Genomic DNA, 27,552 nt, shown 5'->3' on the forward strand with positions numbered 1-27,552 from the left:
ACACAGGATGTCCGCATGTATGCGCAGAGGTATAAAGCTGTTTTATTGTCGCCGATTGTTACGTTCTTTTGCAAGCAACAGCGCCTCTGCGTATCTACGCGGATACTATCGCCGCGCAGGCCGACCTAACCCAAAGTTCTACTCAAAATCAGCCTCAGACCGCGAGAGCCGTGGCGCTGTTGACTGCCGAATTGGTCTGCTCCGGCCAGTAAATGATCCGTTACTATTGTGTAGCAGAAGGATCTACACATGCTTGAAAAGTCCGCCCGGAATACAGAGCGATTTTGCACTCTGTTCGGGCGAAGTCACGCCGCGTGCTCTGTGTTACCTGTCGAGTGCGCGTGTCTACATCGTTATTCGTGATTACCGCATAACTGTTTCGTGTGTTTTTTTAATTTAATTTCATTCAAGTCGGTATCATTGTTTTCATTTTAAACTAATCGATATATGAAATAGTATGGTATCTCGTGACACGTTTCTTCTGACACTAGCCTTAGTGTCCGGATTTTTGGTTGTTTCTATGGATGCTCAATCCTGGGGTAAGTGAATGGTCGTTTCACACACTCAGTCAATTTGCCGAAATACGAATACGCACCCTGCATCTCACACAGGCGTAAGCCGAAAGTGGCCATTCGTACCGTCCCGGCGGTCACGTACACGTCGTATATGGTTTAGCTTCAAATAATGTGTGAAAATGATTAAAAAAACACTGGTTGGTCTATCGTGATAGAAATTCTAACTGTTGTCATTACGTAGTTACCCGGTATTCGACTGTTCGACGGTTAAAATTATTTATAGATGCAATGCCAAAGGATTGGTGCGAATTAGTGCACCGAACTCGGACGTGACTCGAAATTTGAAAGTTTCAACCTCATATACCAATATACCTGTGCTCAAGCGGCGGCATTCGTTATCGTGAGATAAAAAAAAAACACATGTCGTCACGTAATCTGTATTTCCAATCAATATTGCAATACGTTCGTTCATAGATAATTATTAGCCGGCCGAGTGGGACATTCTTTTTCTCTCCTTTTTATGTTTAACTGTTTCATTACGTAATATAAGAAATGAGTCCCAACGACGTAACCTTTGTGTAGATTATGGATTTACTTCGTAATATCTTAACCCGTGATAATTGGTGTATAAACAGACTTGATAAATGAGCCGAATAGAATCCGATTTCGTAAATAGTACGTGTAATCAGTATGTGTGTACGCGAAATTTGTACACATAATATTGTATCGTTGTTATTTCCTAAAACGCAAAAGCTCACCATTTCTTCATTCATTCGTGTTTATTATGGCAGATTTTTATCGGGCTGAAGTTTTTAACGTTATTGTAATGATGCATCTTTAGACAAAGTCGTTGTTTCGCAACGAATAACCTGAAATTTAGCAAAGCGTTAATACAGCATCACCAAACTCAGATTTTGTAATTTCAACTTCTTCAGTTATTCCAAACGTGCGAAATAATAATTTTTTGTTTCATCTTTTCGATACATTAACGTTACTAACTTCAGCCTTGTAGATTATTACCTATCTTGTTATGTATTACGTGCAACACTAACCACAGAATACACGGAAAGAATTAAATCAGAACGATAAGAATTAATGCTGAAGGAATTTATTTTCACTATTAGTCGATTCTTCAACCTGCGCGCAATTTAGAATTGATGGAACGGAAATTGACATTGTAAAGAAAAATAAAATCGCTGAATAATTCACTAGCGTTTACCATCGACATATATATATATATATAAGTGAACTTGATCATGTATGTATATATTATATATATATATACATACATGATCAAGTTCACTTCAATGCGTAATTTACATTTTGTGCGGTCCGAGTGGTAGGAAATTTTTGAAGTTTTGATCGATATGAATGTATGTGCCTCTTATTTAGATGTGTAACACCATAAACTACGAGGGAAAGATGAAATTATCGTTAGTTGTAAAAACTTAATAAATATCACATAGTCATTATATAAACTGCAAAAAATCCCTTCTAAATATTGGCAATCCTTTTTTCTTTTGCAAAAGTGCCGGAACATATAACACACTAATACAACACAAATGCCTATAATAATAACAATACTAATATCTGCTTAAAATGAATGCAATATGAATTATGTATTATACATATACCTGTGACCGAATGACTACATATGTAATATATACATCGTGGATTGTACAGGTCATTTTATTTTTTCCTTGGAATTGCCACCTTGATAACTCTAAAAACCGCCAGTGAAATCTGATTATACTGTGGTCTTTGCGGAGGAAACGAAAATGGCCTATACAGTGAGCTTTTTCTACTAATTGGGTTAATCACGTGTGTAAATATTTTGATGGACGAATTATTTATGAGGAAAAAAAATGTGTGAACTTGCCTTTTATTCACCGATAATACTAAATACGATCTAATTATCGATAAAGGTCAAAAAAGGTAGTTTTTTCATTCTGAGAGTTAATAACTGATAAGCAACTGGCTGAATTTTGCTTAAGAAACGAAGTTGGATCCTCTAATAAAATCTTACGCATCATAGGTTAAACACCTTGCATTATACACGCTGTTATATGATATGCATTACAATATATAGGCTGACTGCGCTATTACAAAAAATAAATTCCACTAACTCGATCGTAAGAATTGACAAAAGACTTATACATACTTATTCAGTTGTTCATGAATGATACCTACTACAGTGAATCAAGTTTAAAAATGACGCTTTTGAATCCTATGCGAAGACATGGTTTAAACGAGGCTGAAGTTAATAACGTTAAGGTATCGAAACGTTGAAACAAAAATTACTATTTTGCACCTTTAGAACACCTGAATAAGTGAATTTTACAATATCTGAGTTTGTTGATGCTGTATCAACAGTTTACTAAATTTCAAGTAATCCTAAAGTTGCAAAATAACGATTTTTTTCGAAGATGCATCATCAACGTTACAAACTTTAGCCTGGTTCGTTTGAATAGTATGCGCTTGCGTATGTTGGCCCAAGTTATAAGGATAGATCGCTCGCGAGTGCTCACGTAACTTCAGTTTGTATTCTCGCATCTGAAATGTATTCCGAAATGAGCTGCCGTTACTGACAATTTTCTTTCAGTGAAACCGAGCTTACCGACAATCCAGCGCAACTGGAGAGATAATGCACTACAATCCGAATCATTCTTCGGCCAATCAGGAAGTTCGAAACCCAGTAGAACGTCTATTTATCTATATGAAACCCAGTAAGGGAGTATACCCTATGTGTATCAGGGTATTGAATAACCACATTAAGCTTACATATATATGGGACATTCCATACCAACTCTACATACGATTGATCTTGACCATTTCTTATTGCGTTAACTTTTCTTCACATTTTGGTATCCATTCAAATCAGCACCTATGATTATTTTCAGACTTTCATTTCAATCCCAATTCCGGTCATAAATTTCAAAACAATTTCAACCTTATAAACTTAACCCTTTGAATCACTCGTTATTGTGCTGAGACAATTTTTATAACAAGATTGTATTCGATGGTTATTGGCGTGGCTGATTACGAATCTGAAATCCGAATTAAAAAATTCAAGATGGTGGATCCAATATGGTGGACGAATATTTCAAATTAAATCAAATCCCGTCGAAAAATTCTATGCACTGGTTTTCGAGTTCGCTGATTACAAATCTGAAATTACCTTAAAAAAATTCAAGCTGGCGGATCCAATATGGTGAACAAAAATTTTGATTTGATCGAATTCGATTAAAAAACTCTGTGCAGGGGTTCTCGAGGTCGCTGATTACGGATCTGAAATCAGATTTAAAAAATTCAAGATAAAGAATTCAAGAATTCAATCAGCGACCCCGCAAACCACTGCACAGAGTAGGCATTGACCGGATTCGATCAAATTTGAAATTTTCATCCGCCATATTGGATCCGCTATCTTGAATTTTTGCAATCTGATATCAGATTCTTAATCTGCGACTCTAAAAACATATAATTTATGTGAAACATGTATATTCGTGGAGGGGTAAGTTTATCAAAAATTAATTATTTCTTCAATTTTCATTTTTTTTTTTTTGTCAATCAATTTGTTGCTAACAATAATAATTTCGATTATATTGCAACAATTATTCCTGGATTTTGAAAACCTATTAGTATACTATCAGAAATAGCAAAAAAATATTTTGAAAAGTTCTTAAATATACAAAAATGGATATAAAATAGGTGGTAAGGATACTTACCACTACGACTCAAAGCATTAAGATGCCTAACGGTGAAAAGAAGAAATATTGTCAACAGTAAGCATACCATTTTCTTCTACTGCAATCGTATACTTTCACAAAAAAAAATATTCGAGAAGTTATTCAAAGAGCTGTCGAATGTTAATATATTACTTTGAAAAACTGGTGATTTTGAAAAATTAACGACGGAGCCAGGAATCGAATCTGGTATCTAGAGATGCTTGACCGGAGCTTTACTCCACTAGATCACCTAGCCGCCCTGACTCTGTTGTCGTTAATTCCTCTCATCACCAGTAAGTTCAAATTTGTTTTCTTGTGCTTTGTACGTGTGAATAGAAATCCAACAATGAATTTTCTCGTAACTAATGATACTGCACATCCGCATATCGTTGATTAGACAGCTTTGACCGTCTTGCGTGCTTCCCATCAGAAGCGTAAGATTCCAACATGTAAACATTCATCTACATACATTCTTACATCAGGTGCTCCAGAGACGAAAACTTTCTATTCGTTAATATATTACTTTGCGGAGAAAACAAGTTTTTTCTTCACGTGTAATACCTTTGATTATCTTGATAAAAATATGTATATGATTTTCATCTGAACCCCGAATTTTCAGGACTAACAATGAGGCCATCATATGATTCAAATACCTTCGTCCCAATATTTTACAATATACCAAAAGATCTTTATTCGTTCCCAAAAATAAAAAAGCAGGTATCTACAAAAACTATTGAAATCCAGATCATTGTCAAGCCGATTATAATATTTGCTTGGATGGAAAATTTCTAATTAATTGATGCTATTCATATTGCACATGTAAAGGATTTTATGAGAGATTTTGGAAAGGTTGAAAAGAGTCAAACTCCCAATGTTTAGTTGGTCGTACTTCGCGGGCATTTCTAAAAAAACACTATATAACATGAATTTAAACACGTTTTTCTTTTATTCTGTTTTTATGCATAAATATCTACAATTAATTACTGGCCCACCAAGTACGGCCAACTGAAAATTTGGTGTATTACTTTTATATCTTATCTTCCAAACCTCTGTTGAAACCCATTACAAGTGTATCAATTGCATCAGTTGATGATCAATTTTTCGTCTTAGCAAATGTTATAATCAGCTGAACAATAAGATAGATTTGATTAGTTTATCATTATTTTTGTACAGGAATGAAACATTTTTGTAGACACTTACTTTGGTGTTTTGGGAAATGAATGAAGAATTTGTGGTTTAGCATAAAGTACTGCATTATCGAATACTGATAAAAGTAGAAAGAATTGGAGTCACATACAGAGTTCAGCTCTATAATAAGATACATTTTTTCGAAAATATCAATGTGTCACTCTATGTGAAAATTTTTGTTGAAATTTTTCTCGACCTTATCTCATTAATGTGTGGAAAATTTTCGGTGTCATAGGTCAAATATAGTCAAATCAATTATTTGACGTTTCGGCCCTGAGGGGGGCCCTCCTCAGAAATAACTATAATTTATTACGAAAAAAATTATTTCAGATTACAATCATACGAACATAACAAAAAGAACTTGAAGAAGGGGAAAAACTTACAGTTAAATACAAAAACGTCAAATGGAAGTGAAACTTCCATTACGGAAGAACGTTGAAAACAAATATTAAATTGAAATTTTTAATTTGAAACCAAGTGACGTATAACCGTGAAACCTATTCAAATGAATTATTGAATGTTTTTCGTATAAGTACGGTTCCAGGAGAAGAAAACCGTATACAGTGCAGTCTCTCAATAGGGCCGCTTCCTCGCCTTCGTACCATAAGACTTCTCTGTAAGTCTATGCTTCGTACTCGGTTGCTATCCCCTACTCCCCGGCCCAAATTTATCTATGAAGTACAACTCTCTCTCAATAAGGACGTGCAGCAAATGCAATGGTTCTGTCATTTCTATTACCATATAAACAAACTTATTCCCATTTAAACACACAATCTTTCATGTAAAATGTATACATGAATAATTACGTATACAAAAACGAAACGGATGTGTTAATGAAATATTGACACAGAAGCACTTTCCCAGGCTAAAATAAAATGAAATGGGAGTCTAACCGGTGTAAACAATGTATCCGCGCGTGTATGAGAGGTCGGCCTTACTGACAATGAGAGAGTTTTCGACTTTTTCGTGATGTGACGCTTGCGCAAAGGTAATGGGGGGGGGGGGGGGGGGGGGGGCTCTGATTCCTCGAAATTCGCGTCCCCTCTTGTACTGTTGCGTCCTTGTTGAGAAAGTGCCCTGTATATTTTGCTCGATATTTTGTCTTATGTTTTACAGCGCAATCTACGACGTAAAACATCAAAGGAATTAGCCACACCACGTTTCTAAGTTCTATGAGTAACCATATACTATCTAAAGACATAATATTCTGTACCAGATCAAGGGGCAAATTGTAATTCAGACAATTTGCGAGTAGTAGTTGGTAACGCTAGCTTCGCTAAGTTCCTCGTACGCGTCTGATAGAAGCAGGCAGAACATCGTTGATGATGATGTCAGTTGATCGGGCTGGAATTGAAAATGCATATTAACCGGTTATTCTTATGAATGGTGATAGCGCACTATTCAGATTTTTTTCATATGCAAACACTGATAAAGCTAATTGTATTTAGTAGAATAGGTTTATTTAAAGTATTGCAGTACTCCTACGTTTACCGACCGAGCAAGCTCAACCTTTTCCTGCGCGCCGAAAGCGCAGCCGGGTTGGGGAGTGGGGGGATAAATCTATAATGTATAGAGTTTGTAAACACTTTTTTTCACTGAGAAAAAAACGTTATTGGATTTGATAAATATCAATTTATCATAATAATCCATGCGTTTGTATAGTCCTGAGAGTACATTTATTCAAAACGACAATTTATGTAGTTTTTAACTTAAAAAATTCGTTTTTAGGATCAATAAAAAATAATTTAAATGAATTAAGTAGAGATTGAGCGACATAACTCACTGAGTTACTCTTGTGGTTTGATATTTTTATCCAAGCGCTGCATGCTTCATGTAAAACAAATTTTCTCTTCACTCAAATGTTTAGAAGGACCGATGGGATATTCTTCCGATCAAAGAAGATATGGCTTTGTACAGAAATAACTAAAATCACAACTCCGTTTTGGATAAAAATTGTATTTACGTAATTCAATGATTCCTTTAATATTTGAGTGTTAATATTTCAGCGAACCGATGTGTTCAGCGGTTAAAGTACTATTCTTTTACGAATTAAATAAGGTTTGTTGATTCAAGCGAACTTGTCGTTCCGAAATTTCCAGTTTAATCCTTGGAAATAAATATGTACTTGTTTGAAGTACATTAAACTCGAAAGCATATAACATTCAAATCAATGCATCAATATGTTTATTAGTTTCGATTAAAAAGTGGTTGTCCTGAGTGAGAAATTGTTTGAACCAAATAATCTGGAAGTAAAAAACAATTAGTTGTTTGGTTCGATAACTTTTTTTCGCAGTGTAGCATTTGTTCGCTGTGTTCGGCTCACGTAAAACTTGTGCATGTGTTGCCCTTGGTGTTGGCAATGGCGCATGGCTTTGCCCTTTCACCAGACTCCCTGTATGCACATATTCCAAGACGATATTCACGTATCTCGAGATTATCTATTGTGTGCCAAACCACACTGAAGTTGCCCCTTTGGTAAAATCCTAACAACAAGATAATTCATGAACGTCTGCTATTCTGACAAGTACCCGATTGGCGATTTTCAAAATATTTATCGTTAGCTGCGCTTGTAGTGCTAGTCCAAGTGCTAGCATTTGAAACTACGGAGCGCGAGGATTCGGGTTCGATCCCTGGCCTGTGAATGAGATTCTGAACGGCAACTTGCAAAAGTGTAAGACGGGTCACCCCGTTCAGGCGCCGAATTGGTGTTCGGTGATTTGAGCTAGAGTCCGGCTACACCCAGACAATGTTTTCGTCAGTTTCCCTTGTCCCCCGTACGAATGCTGGTGTTTCTACTGCGACTGCTAGCCTCCTGCTTTCTCTTCTCTTCCTGCTTCAATCTAGAATTTAAAAAAATGATTGTAAACAATAAAGTCTACATTGTACTTAAAAATGGTTAGTTAAAAAATTAATGAATTTGTTTCAAAGTTGTAGGTACACTAAATTTTGGGTAATGTATCGAAGATACTTTCAATCAGTGATTCCTGGAATATATACATACGTTGTTCCTTTCTTGCCTCGTATTATTCGTGATACTTCAAATTTTAGGTAAATATTCTACACATGATCGATATTTTGAAAATTCCAGAGTTGTCTTACACCTTAAGCTCTGTGGGATGAAAACGAGCCATAGCCACTGGCGAATTAATAAATGCGAAAAACACGGGGTCCTCGTTTCTCCCCCGTTGGTCCCAACGGCCCCAACTTTCACAGCAAAGCGTTACGTTGCAGTTGATTAAATGTTGGGCGGTAATTCCTGATGCTCGATTCGGCTGATTGTCGGATACCAAAGAGTTCGCGCCTTCCAATAACAGACGGGCTTAAACATCTTGTGAGATTTCAGAGTAAAATATGTCTGACACAGTTTAACTCTAAAATCTCACTTGTAGGATATTTTTGCATAAGTTTTCATATGATACTCAGAGACGAACCTAACAATGTGTGACTCCCGAAAACCGCTTATCATACACGTCTTATTCTTGTGAACAAATGAAGCATTAAAAATAACATGAAAATAACGTACTGTGTAACAAAGAGGCAAACTCGGTCTTTTCGTGCTGAGCGTAACTTTGCAATACGAGTCGTGGGTGAGCTCAAGGCGAATATTGCAAATACACCAGGAGAAAAGACCGTTGCCTCCTTGTTGCACACGATTTTTTATATAATAATAGTATGTTACGCGTTTTTTTCACGATTTTTTGAGAAAATTGAGGTTAGGGTCTGGTAATGTCAGAGTTGTTCGCGACAGCGCATGCATGTAGTACTGAACCGCTTTAAAGTCCTAGGAGTGAAAAGTGGTCGTTTCAGTACTCCGTGCATGCGCATTCGCAGCTCACTCCACGGTCAGAGAAACGGGTACTTTGTGCACGGAAAAATGTGTAAACATGCTCGTGTTATATAAATGCTATTTTTCCGAAAAAAATCAGTCCTAGTGAAATTCGGGGTAAACATACCGATATTTTGGTGTATATTTTTATGTTTTGAGGGCTGCTGAAAACGAATTCGAGAAGCGTTTTTTAAAATTCAAAATGATGGACTAAAATCCAAAGTTACTTGATTTGGATAAAACTCGGTACACGGAAGCTTTTCGAGGCTGCTGATGAGGAATTTGAACTCGAAATTTCGAAATTCAAAATGGCGGATCTAATGTGGTAGCTCACAAAATGACAAATATCACTCTGGCTATGAAATTTTTATAGGGGTTTTTGGGGCTGCTTACTATGAATCTGATATCCAAGTTTTAAAATTCTAGATGGGGGATCCGATATGGTGGACAAAAAATCAAAAATATGCTTTTTGACCGTAACATTTCATATCTTACGGTTTTTTGGGTCGCTAATTAGTAATCCGCTATAAAATTTTCAAAGTCAAAGATTGCGAGTGGCAGAAAAATTAGTTGGACAGAAAAATCCCTGTATGAAAGAGTTGAACGAAATATTGTCTCTAAAACGTTGAATACATATTTCAGTTACATTTTCTGAAACGTGCCTAAAACATTTTTACACGCATGTAAACATTTTTAAAACATTTGCACCTGTGTGAGTCATTTATTAAATTAATACTTTTATGAATATATAATTGACTTAAATTTCTACAGTGCATCGACTTTGTACTGTTAACTGACGAAGCGTTTTTTATGTTTAAAATATTCTAGAACATTCTTCTTTTTGATACGAGGTACTTTTTTTCGACTACGTAGATGTAATAAGGAGCAAATGGATTAATCACAGCCATAGCATTGTTTTATCATATTCAAATCAATAGCTTCAATCAAGACATATGGAATTTTTCTCTCAATTTCCGAGACGGAAAGAGCATGATCCCGTTTATCCATGATATACGTTGGGTATTCCACGAATTCTCAATCAGTAATCCAATATTGAGAAATCGATATGTCTGCTATTCTCGCATCTTAGCCTGCGTGATAAGAAATAGTGTTGATCTGTAAAATATTACGCATTTGACTCTGTCGATCTTTGAGAAGAAAAATGTTCTTATTTCTATGTGTGTAAGCAATTTCGACATTATTCAACGATTTTCACACTTAAATGTAACTTGTGAGAAGAAATAAAAAAAGCGTTTTGATGTAAAAGCGTTCAAATTAAAAGAAAGATTACATCTTCTATGGGAAATTATCTCTGCTAAAGTTCAGTTTTGACGAAAATACCGTATATTCTCTGCAGATTCCGCAGAACGGAAATCCATTTTTATTTTCTTCCTAAAATTTAGTGTGTTTTTTTAGTGCAACTTAGACCACATTTCTTTTATTTTGTATGTTTATAATTATGCATTATTTTTTTTCCAAATCTTCACTCAAAGTCAGATCCGATTGATCCCATATTATATAATAATACTTACTTCCAATTACTTTTAGGATATTAATTACTATGTATATAGAACAGTTTTTATCTGGAAAACGAATAGAATTGAAGGTTACATATACGACATATAATATTACATATAATTTTTATTCATTTCCTTAACGTTTTACGTGACTTTTCTAATTTAAGGGGGTCTTAACCCTCAAACGTATCTGTAAGAACTAATGGCCAACGAAGCTTGTCAATTTCTTTTTAAATACTGTTAGATCAACCAAATAACATATACTATAGCTCCCCTAAAAAAAAAAAAAAAAAAACTCGAGTCTCCTCAATTTTTTAACTTTGAGGGAAAATGTGGTATCAAAAATCTGGGCTATTTGATTGTCAGAGTGGTATATTGAATCTACACAATAAATTACTCCAAAAATATCGAAAGTTGCTGAAGTTATACAGTTTAAAATATTTACTTTATTCCCATTTATTTTTGATAAATTTGATTCTTTCGAAGCTCGTTTCAAAGTGAATAAATTCCACAATTTTCAATATTTTTTGCTGCAATTTGGTCTGTACATTCAGTATAGGTACCATTTTATACAACCAGGAGTTCTAGATTTTTGATATCTCATTTTCTCTCCAAGTTTAAAAATCGACTATACTTGAACTTTTCTTTTATTGTGAGAGAGCTATAGTGTACGTTATTTGATTGATCTGACAGCATGACGAAATAAATTCGAAAGCTTCGACGGCCATTACTTCTTATCAGTATATTTGTAGGGTGAGCCCCCCCCTCCCCCCTCCTCAGATTGTCCGATGCTGTTTCTCTGTAATTATTCTTCGAATATTTTTTTATTTGCAGCAGTTTGAATTTAGCCTTTTTACAAACTTCTCTTTATTATCCGATATTGATGTTTACAGTTTTTTAAAATCTCGCTTATTCGTGAACATGTTGTTACCTACTACAAATTTTGTCGTTGTCATGTAATATTATGATCCAGAGGTATAAGCACGAAAAAACGTATTGACGACATACTGGCTTGTTATCATAACTGGCTGTTGCAAATGTAAATTCTTACTGAAAGAATGTAAATTCGAAAAATTGGTGAATTCGAAAGATTAACGACGGAGCCAGGAATCGAACCTGGCGTCTACAGATGCTTGACCGGAACCTTGCTCCACTAGACCACCTAGCCGCCCTGACTGTTGTCGTTAATTTCTCTCATCACCAGTGAGTTCGAATTTGTTTTCCTGTGCCCGGTTTATGTGTGAATAAGAAGTTTCTTCTCTCCAAGCACTGTGTATACGGAGGACTATAATGTGTAGATGTTGTGTTTACCCTTTTGAATTCTTGTTTCCGATGAGAAGCCACGTAAGACAAGCAAAGCCCTCTAATGAATGATATGCGGATGTGCAAATCATTTTTTTACGAGAAGAATATTGTTGAAAGAATGTAAATTCGAAAAATTGGTGATTTCGAAAAATTAACGACGGAGCCCGGAATCGAACCTGGCGTTCTTAAGTAAATTCTTACTGCTACCATATATATGAGACACATACTTCCTACTTGTAAATTTGACGTTCTGTATGATTTCACGATGAAATCATTCGATGTAATTTCGCTCGCATCTAACCATGTTAAGGTCAAGTACTCCTACCTTTACCGACCAAGCAAACTCACCCTTTTTCTTCCTATATTAAATAATCAAACGAACGAAAAGGGTTCAAATTTCGACAGTGCTCGAGGTCGTTAGACGAGAACTAGGAATTACAATAATTTCGTAAATAAAAGATGCTCTCACAATCAGCTGGGCGCACGGCCGAGCGTTCCGTGGTTGCTCGATCGGTAATGGTAGGAGTACTACGTGACTTTAAGCTTAACGTTGTTGGCAGAGTTAACAGCTGAACATGCCATTATTTTTCAAAAATAAGGCTGCAAAGCTCAGTACTCGAAATCTTGTCGAATTTCGTGAAAAGCTAATACTTTTTCAGCATTATAGATGTAAAACTGTACTGCGTTGGCCACTTTCAAAGAAATTCAATGCGTTTGGCTGTTAGTTTTAGCTTTATTCTAACCATCGGTCAGTTAGTTGCAATAAAGAATTTGTAGTTGCACAACATTTCGAAAGAAGAAATATTCATCGAATTGCGCCAAATGAAATATGTTCATCTTTTGGAAAATTTTCACTTTTACAGGTGGCAACAAAAATGTAGAAAGTTACTTCGTAGAAAGTTATATATCCAAAAAAAATATCGTTACGGATTACTATATACACATTATATCGTCAGCGGAGGATCTTGGTCGAAATTTTTTATTATCACAGCCATATAATTCCTTTGGTATCATGGACAATATCAACATCTTTAGTAAATCAAAAATGGAATATTTCTATTAATAGAATGTTAAACGAGGATATTCAACTTTAGATATTTTTTTAGGGTTTCATTGGCGATAGATTTAGACTTGTAAGACTCTTGTTTTGCGTTGTCTCGGCTCCTAAAGAGTGTATCTAGTAAATTTAAATAAATCGATGAACTCGAAATTCCAAAGAATGGAGTACAAATTATTAATAATTTAGGTAAATAGATTTTGTTTCAAATTTGAGTATGTCTAGAAACTGAATTGGTTTCGATCATAGAATTGATCACTTTGATAAAATAGAATTGAACCTTTTATTTCATCTACAATGAGGCGGGAAAGTTCAATCATTCTTTACTCTCACTTGGCCATATTTTATAGAAATTCTTAACAAAAAATACGTATTTTTTTGCACAACAGATAGAATTTCACTTTGTGCATCGGTCTAATTAAATTACCTTTACATTTAAATGTAAAATTTAAACGTAAATGCAAAATTTAACCGATTAATGAATGAGAAACCAACTCATAGAAAACACTGTGATTATATTTTCGTAATAATGAAAATCTGAAAATTCATCACGTAAGATTGAAATGTAACTGGCAATGAATTATTTCTGGCGATATTTTCTCCTGTCTCCTTCACCGTCAATTTTCCAATGCTGAAAGTTGGTTTGTTGTAAAGCAAAATGTTGTAACAAGTGAATTTACAAGCATCTACACATTTTTGTGAATAAAATACACAAAGAGAGAAAAATACAAGAACAATACTTATTGCCAGATCAACACATATAGGCATAATAGCTTTCAAGGTGACGATTTTTGATATAACCATACTAAAATACTGACTAAATGTATTTTTGAAAATTGGCCTCACGATCAGAGGAGGACTTACGGAGAGCTCGTCTATTTTCAAATGTCTAAAATCATCTGTATCAACCTTTACTTCATTATGTGTTTCAGATTTCGCTGTAGCAATTCGTAATCGAATTGATTTTTATTCACGAAATGGAACGCTGACTTTCAATTTGACAGTTGACAAGGATGCGACGCTGAAAGGCCTTGCCTATGATTACGACACTCAAACAGTGTACATGAGTGATTCCAAAAATACAGGTGTTTTCATGTACAGTCATAAGCTGGGCGACAAATCTCCCATACCATCGTCTGTACTAAAACGTAAGTAGGATTAAAAATAATAATTTGAAATGATCATGTATGTATAATCCATGTGTGAAACAGATTTACTATTATAATATATATCGACAAATCTCCCAAACTTTTATCTTCGAAGTCTGATGAAGTGAATCCATTACTACAAAATCTGCAAGTATAAATTGAGTTGGGAAATAATCAACACAGGTTTTTATAGCCCGCCATCATTTCGGATTGATGCAAAAAATAATGGGGATATGATGACTGCTTCTTTTCTTGCATTTTCAATTACGACTTTTTGGCACGTCACGTTTATCATTTCTATGGCAGGTTATAAATTGATGTGGACCTTACTATAAAGAAATTATTCAATTCTCCGAATCTTGGCATCGCAATGTTTATCACATTTGATATCTGATATTTTCAAAACTCATACAGTCTGAAATTGAAAAGTTCAATACACGATTGGCAACTAGATTAAAAATTGAAGAGTCGATCAATTTGTAAAAATACTTATCGGATTTTAAAATGAAATACTGAGATCTTTAATAGAAAGTGCAGTTAGGTAAGGCGAATGAAAACATCAAAAAATAGAGCCAGAAATGCGAAAATTCATCGAAATTCTTGAAACCATTTTAATGTTGAAATTTGAGTTTTAATGCTTCTACAATATAGTAGCTTTACAACTTTATAAAAACTTATATCCGAAGTTTGTTCAATGCATTTTTAATAATAAAGACGATTTGTGAGTTTAAAAGGCTTGTCCATTTTATTGTTAGCTCGAGTAGCAAAATTTCTCCACTCTGTAGACATTTGACCTGAACTCCCTGTACTTTTTTGAGTTAGGTGCTGTCAGCTTCTATCTACTGACAAGGAAGGTATCCCAGGTGGATCTCTCCGATTTGAATTCTTTTGTAATATGTTTTAGTAGACTAAAAATTAAGTGACACGTGTTTTTTTAAATTTGCTATTAAACACTTCAAGGGGGTGAAGCCACCCTCCAACGTAAGGTATGTCTTTTTTTTACTTTGCCATAAAAAAAACTTGTAAAGACCACTTTTCTTACATGAATTATCGTGAACACCATGTAGGCAAAGTTTTTTCTTTGTCTTTTCTGTATGCGCAGGCTTTGTCATGGTCCTAGTTAAATCATAGGCCTTATGATTGCCTAAAGTTTGAAAAGATTCCATTACTCAGAAAAAGTAGAAATTGTCAGATACCATCTACCGTGCTTGACACAGGCCCGGCATGTCCATAAGTCCGTAGTGGAAACGATACACCTACCTGCGAGTTACCAACTCAAATGACAACCCATAAGTGAGTAATGGGTTAAACGGTAGAGGATGCCTCATTCCTACACGGTCAATCCTACACAAAATTGTCCTATACGTATTTCAAATTACGCGTGTTCGAGGCACCCATCATTCGAATCACAAAGGATCGTCATACACAGTCCTGTCCTAAGGTGAGTGTCCAAGTTATTGAACCTGTCCCAATTATTGACCTTTTTTGGTTGTATCTGTTCGGTCCTTAGTTCTAAAATTGCTAAAAAATAAATTTGTATTGCCTAACCCTCTAACAATTGGTCTTAGTCATCAAGAAATTAATAATTTGTACCATCAATTTCTGATTTTGGAAAATAAAAAGTGCAATAATTGGGTCTAAACATGTCAATAACTGGTATACTTAAATTACACCGGTCATTCCTGTGGCGTGCAAATCTGAATAACTCATTTTCAGTTACATGTTGTGTCGAGTTCAGTCAAGCAGATTCTTATTTTTCCACTTTTTATGAGAATAAATTTGACTTTTATCATACCATTGCTACAGTTTTTATGAATTATTGTATTCCCTTGCTATCCGAAACTACACACACACATAAGATAGGAACTACGCTGTCTTTATCACGGCTGTCAAACCTGCTGCGTAGGACTGAACCGTGTATGGGGATGTTCCTCTATGATTTTAATTATATGTAGTTCGATCACATGTAGCTCGAATTAACAAATAGTACAATTTTGTGCAGGATTGAACGTGTAGGAATGTAACACTTCTCGACCGGTAGGTGTTCCACAAGAATCTAATGCGCTGTCATTAGGATTGCCTGCTCGCAGGCGGGTCGGTGTTCAACTTCAAGGTTATGTAGTACTACTACCTTTACCGACCGAGCAAACTCACTCTTTTTCTTCCTAGATTAAATAAACGAACGAACGGAGAGGGTTCAAATTTCGACGATGCGTCGCTCCTTCGTAGAAGAATTCAAGAAAGTTACTTATATCCCGAAATTCGTCAAAAAAATGTGTGAGCTTTTGATACGTGTTACTATGCCGACATTTCCCGCTATTCCGGAAAGAATAAGGGGTAAAATGAGCTATTATGAGGCTGTTTTCATGTAATATTGAGGTCGCTAGACGAGAACAAGGAATTATAATAATTTCGTAAATAAAAGATGCTTTTAGTATCAGCTGGGCGCACGGCCGACCGTTCCTTGGTTCATATTTTGTTGATTTAATATAGGAAGAAAAAGGGCAAGTTTGCTCCGTTGGTAAGGGTAGACGTACTGCATGACCTTAACTATTAGATGACAGGTGGGTTGCCTGTTCATAGGAGCGTGTGACTTCCATTTCGACACAATTTTCCTGTAGAAAGCCATCGGCGTTCATTCGAATCGAAATAAAAGTCGACATTTTCACAGGAATGCGTAAACACTGCTTGCCTCGATAAGCTTCAAGATCTTGCCGGGGACATAATAATAGTAGTGTTTCTTTGGGAAATTGACTTTTATGATTAAAAAGTAACGTCAATATGTTTATTTTCTTTCCAGCTGAGGAAACCTCGATTTCAGAAGTAGTGGCGATAGTATTCGACCCTCTTCAGAAAATGCTCTATTGGACCGATCAATCACTCAAAGCATTAATGAAAATGAAAGTACCTTCAAAAGAAAATCCTAAACCTACGCCGATTCGGTTGCACAATTTCACAGACCACAATCCTCACGGTATAGCGCTGGATATCTGTAACAGGTAGAGTAAAAAAATCCCCGAAGTGATCGTTGTCGTAATGAGACGTTCTACCATTTCTAACTTTAGTTCGTTCCTTCTACACATATATCTTTCAGTAATTATAAGAATAAATGAAGAAAACGCATTTTTTTCAAATATCTATTGATCATCACCGCAAACCGGGATTTTGATTCGATGGACCTACAAATAACTTGGGTTAGCTAGTAGGAAACAATCAATATTAGCAAACAGTAAACTGAATTTGTGTTGCCAGTCTGTTGTATTAATATTTCCTAATTAATATCGTTCTTACGTTCGTGACCTTTTTTTTTTCTTTTTTTTTTTTTTTTCAAGTGAAGTAAATTCGTTGAAGTAGGTCGGGTAGAAATTTATGTATAAATGTAATAGTCCGGTCACTCAGAGCCGTATAGAAGGTCTACCCTACGATAATATACGTATAACCAAACGAAGCTTCATAAAAATTGTTGATTTGGTGGTGTATAACGAGGATCTCTCTGAATCCCTGAAAATCACCCCCATTACCCCACACCTCTACCATACTGAAAATGTTCATGTGATAAATCATAAAATGTTATGGAACAATGTAGCGTGTGATTTTTTACATGCTTTATATTGTAAATTCGATAGAATATATAAGAAATCATAGAATAAATTACAGATGCACTAATCATCAGATATATTAGATGAAAAATCATGTATCATATATAATATATAAGATCGTCTTCTTTTAAATTTATTATCTGATTATAAAACACTGGCGGTAATTATTGAACGTTAAGCGCGCTGTTCCAATCACAGTTGGAGATTATGTGAACTCAAACACTACGCGTCATATTGTATACAATGAAACTCTTCTTATAATATTATAAATAAGTTTAATTATGATTCCGACATCTAGTTTTCATATAAATGCGCGGTGAGTCGAACGTTATTTCAGCTTCAAGGGTACTATAATACGATTCCACGGCAATTCAGTAAACATTTGACTATAAAATTTATTAATTTCGTTAAGGATTTTTCATATGTTACTACGATCTCCAAAAATCTTCCAAAGAAATTGTCAAGCTTATTCAATCTCCCGACTTTACCCTATACATTTTTTTTCCAAGCACTTTTTGAGTTGAGAGTTTTGGTCTAAAAAGAAACAAAAAATTATAAATCCAATGTGTTGGAAAAAGATTGTAAAGAAATCGTTAGTGTTTTAGACAAGAGAAACAATTTGAACAATTAGAAATCAAATCCACGATGCGGTATATACTATAATAGATTTGGATCAGGTATCAAGATAGAAAAATCAATTTGAAAAATAGGAAATCGAATAACATAGCATAAAAAAACATTCATTTACTCTGAATCTCGCGTGCAAAATGTTTTATTTAAAATTCACTATATTTCTTTTTATTGTTTCATAAAAATCATTCGGGGTATTTTTCAGATGGGTTTGAAAATACATAGGGTAAAGTGGAGTTATGGAAAAAATTTGGAAATATTTTCTTGGAAGGTTTTCAGGGGTCGTACTAACATGGAAGAAATCCGCAACGCATATTTTCAGCCAAAATTTTCATTATTTAATTTTTCTACATGTCAAAGCAATTGCCCCCACGAGAAAAAAAATTGTAAATAAAAAAAAAAAAAAATCAATTTCTCGTCATTTTTGAACGTAGCAAAATTCTTGAACGACACCTAAAAATTTTTTAATTGGTTTAAAATTTGGGGAGGGTTCCTCTCTTGTAAAAAACGAACCAATTTTCATATAAGACTGAAGAAAAAATAGTCGCTCAAAATGGGTCACCCCATTACACATTGAAATTATGAATACCTATATTTTTGAACTCGTTTTGTTTAAAACTATAATTGTATTTTCAGGTACATTTATTGGGCTAACAATGACTTCTCTAAACACAGCATAGAACGATCAAAACTGGATGGTTCTGATAGGAGAGTAATTGTTGATACTGAATTGTATCAAGTTTACGGCTTAGCGGTTGATCATGAAGGTGGAAAATTGTATTGGACTGACGACTCAGAAGGTATTGACTATAAAATTGAGCGCAGTGATTTGGATGGAAATGAAAGGGAAATATTGTGGGAGGGTAGTTCTCAAAAACCAGCTTATATCGCGGTGGACAAGGACTCAGTGTATTGGACGGATTGGACATCAGACGCAATCTGGAAGATAAGAAAGAACCGTAACACCCAAGATAAACCAGTCGAAGTTGTGTCTTACAAAAAATTGCATCTCTTTCTTGCCGAGAGTGTTATAACTCGGGAGAATACTGGAAATATTGATTGTAAAGCTATATCAGGAAGACAAGATAAACTAACAAAAAATCTCATGCTGACAACGCCTCCTGTCGAGTTCCATAATAACGCAACGACTAACACTCCAGAAACAACCCAGTTACACTTGAACTGCCGAAACAACAGCTATTATGATGAATCAACTTCATCTTGTCGCTGTAACGAAGGGTAAAATATTATTTCATTGAAAATTTATTACTAACTACAGTAACTACATTGATAGTGAATGAGGATGAAGTTAGTAATGACACTGCAACGATGCATGTTTAGGGAAAATTGTTACTTCGCACCTTGAGGCATGCCGGAAATTTACTAAACCATGAAAAACAGAATATACTCATACTTTGCAAAGTCAACTCCTTGAAAGTCATTATAAAATTGCACAATAATGATTTTTCCATAGTGTTTCGTTACGTCGACGTTACACTAACTTCATCGTCATGATACTGAGCAAAGAGAGTCAAGTAACTGATTTATTCACTCTTTGTCACCACTGAACATAAATAAATAGTTGTAATATTAGATTACGGAAACTTTTATAGATTCATCGGAGCTTATTGCGATACACTATCCCCATGCAATAATTATTGCATCCATGGAAACTGTACACTTGACAATAAAGGCTTGCCTCAATGTCAGTGCCCGAGTTCGTATGCTGGGGAACGATGTGAGCGATATATTTGCGATGGTTATTGCCTCAACAATGGTTCTTGCTCAGTATCGAATGCAATGCCGTTGTGCAAATGTGAACATTCTCGAGGACCTCGTTGCGAATATACTACAGAATTAGATGAACTTTGCTCTCGATATTGTATGGAAACAGAAAATACATTGGCTAGTATTAACATCACATTATGCAGGTAAGCATTTAAAATGTGTGGAAATAAAATCTGAAATAATTTGGAATTGTGGATTGAAAGGTTTTATTATTTATTTATTTTTTTAAATAGTAAAAATTATTTAGTACTAGAAAGTTATGTCAGTTGTTTGTTTTATTATTCGTTATTCTAATCACCTTACGTTTGTTAATTCCGGTAAAATAAATTTGAATACCCTCATGCTTTTAGGTGTGGCGAATGGAATGAGACGTTCTCAGAATTCTCCTTTTCTGCCGAACAACCTATATCATCCGCCATAATTATGTGGAGTCTTGTAGCTGTTATTGGAACACTGATAATAGTTGTTGGTGTGCTGAGTTACCACATCCACAAACTCAGACGTCGGCCCAGAATCAGGAAACGTTTTGTTGGTGGCAAGCGTGGGATAACTCAGCTTACATCTAGACCCCAAGGACCAACCGACAGTTACGAAATTTCTATAGAGAACTGCTGCAACATGAACATATGTGAAACAGTAAGTATTCCTGCTTGAGACCTATGGTGGAGTCGGTTCAAACGGAAATACGGCATTTGAAACTAGAACAACCGATGTGATGTATCTGTACTTTGTTAATTTTTGATACCTTGAAAAATTTGTTATTTTTAACTCTTTCAGTCACGTGCTCAGTTTGTTTTTTTTTTTTTTTTTCGCGGAAAATTCAGGAATTTGCATGGAATATAAAAAAAAGACAAAAAAGAAAAAACAAAGGGTGCCACATAGTGGCTTCTATGACTGAAAGGGTTAATCAATTGTGACGAAATTAACTGTCCCGCATAGCAAATAAGATTACTCATTGCTGGGACGAATTTACGATTCGTAAATAATCTGTCGTTGTGGACGTTGATTGAAGACTGTTAAAGACGGTTATCCTAATGTTTTTGTTTGGTTTTGTGTGTCTTATGGGATTGAGTGTTAAACGTACTGTTAAATGGTTCCTACCGATAAAGAAGCTATCCGATCGCTAATACGGTTTCATATGGCGCCAGGACCATAGTGGAAATAATACCAGGTGTGCCATTCTGCATATTACCGATCCGGCCAATGAGCGGTTGAGCCGTTAAGTGAGAATGGAGCCGCAGTTTTTAAATATGGTAACATCATTTCCTGAATATCTGCACCTAATTGTGCTGTATATTAAAAATGCAACTGAATATATATAGCAGGATATCATTTCGTAGAGATCATATATGAATGATCCTTTCTTATTGCGTTGTTTACGCGCGCGACGTTTCAGTTTACTGTATTACTAACAGCATACCTATATATATATCCAACATGGCAGTCAGTATCTATGTATATGTCCGGCCAAAGGCTTAATCACGTGGGATGCGCAAACCAAGTCTAATTTGGGCCCCCGTATTGTAACACCTGGTATTCGTTCCACCAAGTCCAGGCACATATGTGAAGTTGGCATGCGACCTCCGAATTTTTTTAGAAAAATTTACGCTAAAAAATTGCTTCTGAATTGCTCTTAATTCCTCTCTATTTTTTATTATTTGCTCCCACACGGTTTTCGAAAATATAGAAAAAAACAAAAATGCCTTGCCGGGAGCGGCCAGGTGTTTCGCAGATTTTCGAAAATCGTGGAATTTCCTAAGAATTCGTGTACCAAATAATTGCTCCTTAATTGTTTCCTAGCTTTTATTATTTCCTCTTACACGGTTTTTGAGAAAATCCAACAAAATGTTTTGGATACTTGATGCCTAGGAAATGGCGTCAAATTCAAACAAATGTTTGAAATAAACCGATAGTTCTTTCAGCGAAATAGGAAGAGCTCCAAATTGCTCCTTAATCGCTCTCCATTGTTCTATTATTTTTGCAGATTGCTTCCACATTGTTTTCAAATAAATCAGGAAAAACCAAACAGGCGGTTTTCGCTTGGCGAAGTCTGGTCGAATCAGGTTAGATACGTCGCTTAGACTAATGAAGATATGGAAAATCTGATAAATGCTACTAGTTGTTCCTGAATCGCTGTTAATCGCTCTACAAATCTCGTAATTTTCTCCCTCATAGTTTACGAGAAAATTGGGAAAACCCAAAGCGTATGCTTTGTAAGTCATGTAGACGAGGCGAATTCGTAATTGTATTTGAAACAAAAAGAGGCAATTCGGTCCAAGTGAAAATCGCTTTTGATTGCTACTCGCTTTCTTTTCAGTTTTCTACCGATTTCGTCATATGCTCATAGTTTCCAAGAAAACTGGAAAAAACGACACCGTCTCGTTGCGCAGCGGAGGTTCGAGAAGCCGCAGATTCAGACTCGTGTCGGTTTTGAAAAAATTATAATGTCGCCCAACTTCAGTATACTCGTAATTGCTCTTCGATTTTATGAGCACTCTTTCAATTCAGTTATTACCTCCTGAAAAATTGTTGAGAAAACTGGTAAACATCAGAGAATATGATTTTTAGATTATGTCGACCAGCGGCGAATCCGAAATTGTATCCGAAACAAAAAAGGGCAGATTCGGTCCAAGTTAAAATCGCTCCAATTGCTCCTCGATTTTTTTTTTTTTTCACTTATCTACCACTTTTGTCATTTACTCTCTCATAGTTTTTGAAAAAACTGGAAAAACTACACAAACTCGTTGCGCGGTGCAGTGTCAAGTAGCGGCAATTTGAACACGTGTACCTCATGGAACAATGGTAATTCGGGACAAGATCTTATGGCTTCTAATTGCTCGTCGATTTCTTGACAACTGTCTACCAATTCTGACATTTGCTTCATCATACCCAGAAAATTGTAAAGAAATCCAGGAGCAATTAGATGCAATTGTCACTTGGACCGATTTAACATTTTTTTGTTTCGGATACAATTTCGAATTCGCCACATGTCGACATAACCTACAAATCAGATGTTCTGGGTCTTCCGAGTTTTCTCGTAAACTGTGATGGAGCCAATTACGAGATTTGTGCGGATTAATCAACAGTGATTCCGAAGCTACTAGTAACAATTATCAGATTTTCCATATCTTCATTAGTCTAAGCGACATATCAAATCGAATTTAATACTTCACCTCGCAAAAACTCTCTTTTTGATTTTTCCTCATTCATTTGAAAACTATGTAGAAACAATGTAAAAAAATAATGAGTTAATTGGGAACAATTATGGAGCAATTCAGAGCTTATCGTTATTCATTCAATTAATCATCGGTTTGCTTCGAACATTTGTTTGAATTTGTCGCTATTTCGTGGGCCTCAAGTATCCGAAACGTTTTTTTGGGGTTTTTTCGACAACAGTGTAGGAACAAATAATAAAAGTTAAGGAGCAATTAACAGCAAGTAAGAAGCAATTATTTCGTGGACATATTTTTCGGAAATTCTACGATTTTCGAAAATCCGCGAAATACCTGGCCGATCCCGAAAATGCATTTTCGTTTTTAACGATTTTTTCGAAAAACGTGTGGGAGCAAATAATAAAAAATAGAGAGCAGTTAAGAGCAGTTTGGGTGCAACATTTTGGCGTCAAATTTTTCAAGAAATTTGAAGCTAGCAGGCCAACTTCACATAGGTTGTCCAGACCCGCCCAAACCCACTTACCGGCCGAGTACTGGACACGAAAATCTGCCCACGGATAACCGGCCTTAAATTATTCCGTCAATAGTGTTGATATCGAAACGAAACAGCTCCAGTTTCAGTCAGTTAAGCTTTATCAAAAACTGAAATTTTCACCAACCCCTTAGTGCATAAATTATGAAGGAGATGGAATAAAAATTTAACATTTACTCAAATAGTTTGACAGTTTGTACTTACCATAGACAGCAAAAAAATACATTCCGCTAGACGAAGAAATGTACAATTAGTATTCAAAGGTTTTGAGAAAAAATGTATTAACTACTGAAATAAAATTAGAAAGTTCAGCCAAACAATCAAATATGGCTTTCTGTGCAGTAAGGGGTTAATACCAGTTTCTGAGAAAAATGTATTGAGGGGTAAATGAATCTCGGTATCAATCAACTTAGGGTTTAAACTATTATATATTGAATTGACATTTGTTCCTTTTTCCCCGTCTTACTCAGAACTCTGTTATAGTGAAAATTTGGTTTTCGATTAAAATTTTAGAAGCATAAATGATGCATGAATTAGAAACGAATTTCGTATTTTTTGACATTTGAAATTTATGGTATTATGACGATGGCACAAAAGAATCAGGTTTTTCTTTGAAAAATCTCTTCACCTTTGTGAAAAAAAAATCGATGAAACGAAAACAATAACTCTCTCGCTGAAGATTATTATTTGAATGCTGGCATTTGCTTAATTGATTTATAATCATTTATTTCAAAAGTGTGCGACCTTTATATGGGGCATGTTTTCGTCTTCTTCCTCTGGTGAACAAAAAAAATTTATGTCGATTTTAAGAGTATGTTAAAAGTAGTGATCAACTTTGGGCTAACATGTAAAAATCTTGATGTGTCTTATAGCTTTTGAGATATCAATTTCGTGTCCACAATGGGTTGCCAGAAGGAAATGAGAAAGTTCTAAAAATTAACAATAAATGTTGAATATTATATCGAGGATTAGTGATAAAAAAGCATAACAGCTGTTTTTAGACTCCTGCCAAACCTGTTATTATAAAGGCGTATCAGCAAATTTAACATGAGAGCTCCAAAAAACAAAACATTAGAATGCGTTCAACTAAAAGAGTGCAAGTCACATTTGTTTATCCCACGATGCTACTGATGGCATCAAGTGAAAACTGACAGTGGATCTTTTGCTTTTTGCTGTATCGGAAATGTTAATGAGGACCTTTGTTTAATTAGTTCTTTACGTTTATAAGGTTATATAAAGAATTATACATTATTTTATAATATTTTTCAGTAAAATGCGAGTTAAATTAACGTGGAATACAGACTTAGCATGAAATGAGATTACTTATGATCCTTTGATATATATAGAAAGTTAAACATTTTTTTAATTGCAGTCTTTTCATTATGATTTGGCCAAGTACATAGAAATACGATGCTTTTTACTTCTTGTGTTGTTACAAATCATGCCGCACTACGTCATAATTACTGGGAGCACAAACAGTGCCGTTTAGTGAAATATTAAAAACGATAGGTTCTTGTATGCAGTGGTTTTTGTATTTGCATAATTATTCGTAATTGGCAAATACTTCAAGAAGCTGAAGCCGAACAAATTTTGAGTGGACAGTTTTGTTCACCTCATATAGAAAAGTCCGTTCATTTTGAGTGTTAAATATACATAGGAAAGTTGATGGTAGGTTTTTTGTTGGGCAATGAAAAGTAAATTTCTAACAAAAATCCACCGAATTTTGTCAAACAAATTTTTTTTATATTTTGAAATTGATATTACTAATTGGGGTAGCATAAAGCTGAAGCTTGTGTGTACTGCTTTTCATTAGAATCAAATTATATTTTGAATTTTCAGATCATTATTATTTGTTTTTTTCTATCGTCCATTGTAATGTTATCGTGAGCTTGTGATAAACTGTATTATGTGGGAGTTGATGTGTTTTGTATACTGCATGTATTGTTCTATCAGTATTAAATTAAAAAGAGTATTCTCAATTTTCTTCTAGCCTTGTTTTGAACCAAAACTCCGAACTACACCAACTAAAAGTAAGAGTACAAAAAAGGATGAGAAGAATTCGCTCCTGGACAGTATGGAGGGTGCGGATTCTTGCTAGCTGAGACTTATATATTGTACGTTAGACGGCCAATGTCATACGGGTCTTCCTTTGGGACCGTGCAGACTTAAAATTCAATATAGGTATATGTACATATATTGAAAAAAAACTTAAGTATTGTTGTTAAGTTTGTTAATATGTATGGCGCATCAGCATTGCAGGGTGCATAAGTTTGGAATCATTTATCAGGTCATTGCAAAGGATATATTATCTTTTAAATGATTATTAACCAAAGTAAGTGCAAAGACGATAAAGTATGTGCATACTTTACAAAAATATGTGCACTGTTTCCAAATTTATGATCTGCAGTCTATCTAACTTGGACTGCAATTTTTTTGGATAAATGTTAGTCATGTATGTACATATTTCCTCTCTTAAGATATTCACAAATAGAAGAAAACATTTTTTAAACGATTTTTTTCTGTCCTTTCCGTGCCCTCTTATTTTATTACGTTACTGTAAAGGGCTTGTCAGTAGAAGGGAATATCAGTGACATGACCAAAAACTTGTCAACTTTATTGAAATGTTATAATTTCAATATTTGATTTTAGTCAGCTTTACACACAATTAGGCTTTACATTATTTACACACTTATTATATGATCTGAATATAATTACTGATGTAACTTTTTTCTCCTTGGAGATCATTCGCTTTACAAGTTATAGCTGTCGTTTTTGTTTCAGGTTTTACTTCTTAATTCAATTTAATCTAAGCTGAGCTACGATTTCTCATAATTAAAGTACATCCTTGATAATTTTCGCATTTAAAACAATAGAAACCAAGAACAATCAACCATTTGTAAATGAATCAGAGATTAGGTTCTTGGCACATGTGATATTATACAACCGAATTGAAACAAAAATCTACAGATGTAACTTTTGTAGGTTTTTATAATAAGATCGTGGTGCATTGCACAAAAGTCGTAGAGAAGTATGTTGAGAACGAAACCGGAACGCAAATAACAATAATAAGAATTCCAAAATTCAATATCGAAAGTCAAACGTATCGTGGTGTGAAGCATAGATGCTATTCACGCATCTTGTACATTGATATGGGCACACGAAATAAGGAAGTGTCACAAGGAATAAAAATAGTGAGTGATATAGGATAGGCTTTTAATTAGGTAATAACATGGTTCGATAGATATTAAACTTATTTACTTATTTACTTAATTACTACTGGATAATTTTCAGAGAAAGTTTACGCGGTATAGTCATCAATATATGCGCACATTTTCTGACTGCAGTAGTATTTATATGTACTGCGTAGAGTGCAAGATTACCGCGCATGACTGTATCTCAGGTATACATACCTCGATACATACCTATGTATAGTTTTACACCAAAAATTATGTACCAGATGATAATGAAAGAAATATAGATATGTTTACTAGACAATTTTTTTTAACAATCTTTCGTACACCAATATTGTATGTACAGCGAGAGGCTATT

At 34.9% G+C, this 27,552-nt stretch overlaps 1 protein-coding gene and 1 long non-coding RNA gene across 2 annotated transcripts; one reads left to right on the forward strand and one right to left on the reverse strand.

The window, feature by feature from the left end:
• The first annotated feature begins 97 nt into the window (after positions 1-97).
• Positions 98-27,498, forward strand: LOC107219790 (protein cueball). Its single transcript, XM_015658124.2, has 7 exons — positions 98-539; positions 14,066-14,281; positions 17,082-17,280; positions 19,147-19,749; positions 20,124-20,441; positions 20,649-20,934; positions 25,994-27,498. The coding sequence occupies exons 1-7, from the start codon at positions 458-460 to the stop codon at positions 26,099-26,101; spliced, it is 1,812 nt and encodes a 603-aa protein (XP_015513610.2). The 5' UTR covers positions 98-457; the 3' UTR covers positions 26,102-27,498.
• LOC124292807 lies at positions 7,411-9,083 on the reverse strand. The gene is made up of 3 exons (XR_006902731.1): positions 8,860-9,083; positions 8,430-8,729; positions 7,411-8,268 (listed from the first exon to the last, which is right to left on the reverse strand). It is a non-coding gene; the product is annotated as an uncharacterized LOC124292807 (long non-coding RNA).
• Positions 27,499-27,552: the final 54 nt, after the last annotated feature.

This window comes from Neodiprion lecontei, chromosome 2 (genome assembly GCF_021901455.1).
Source record: "Neodiprion lecontei isolate iyNeoLeco1 chromosome 2, iyNeoLeco1.1, whole genome shotgun sequence".
Taxonomy (NCBI): domain Eukaryota; kingdom Metazoa; phylum Arthropoda; class Insecta; order Hymenoptera; family Diprionidae; genus Neodiprion; species Neodiprion lecontei.

What these genes read in the sequence shown, in the direction of transcription:
- LOC107219790 (XM_015658124.2), top strand. Translation starts at nt 458, where the DNA reads ATGGTATCTCGTGACACGTTTCTTCTGACACTAGCCTTAGTGTCCGGA. An exon ending in ACCATCGTCTGTACTAAAAC is followed by an intron (nt 14,282 to 17,081) that starts GTAAGTAGGATT and finishes TTTTCTTTCCAG; the next exon opens with CTGAGGAAACCTCGATTTCA. An exon ending in ACATGAACATATGTGAAACA is followed by an intron (nt 20,935 to 25,993) that starts GTAAGTATTCCT and finishes ATTTTCTTCTAG; the next exon opens with CCTTGTTTTGAACCAAAACT.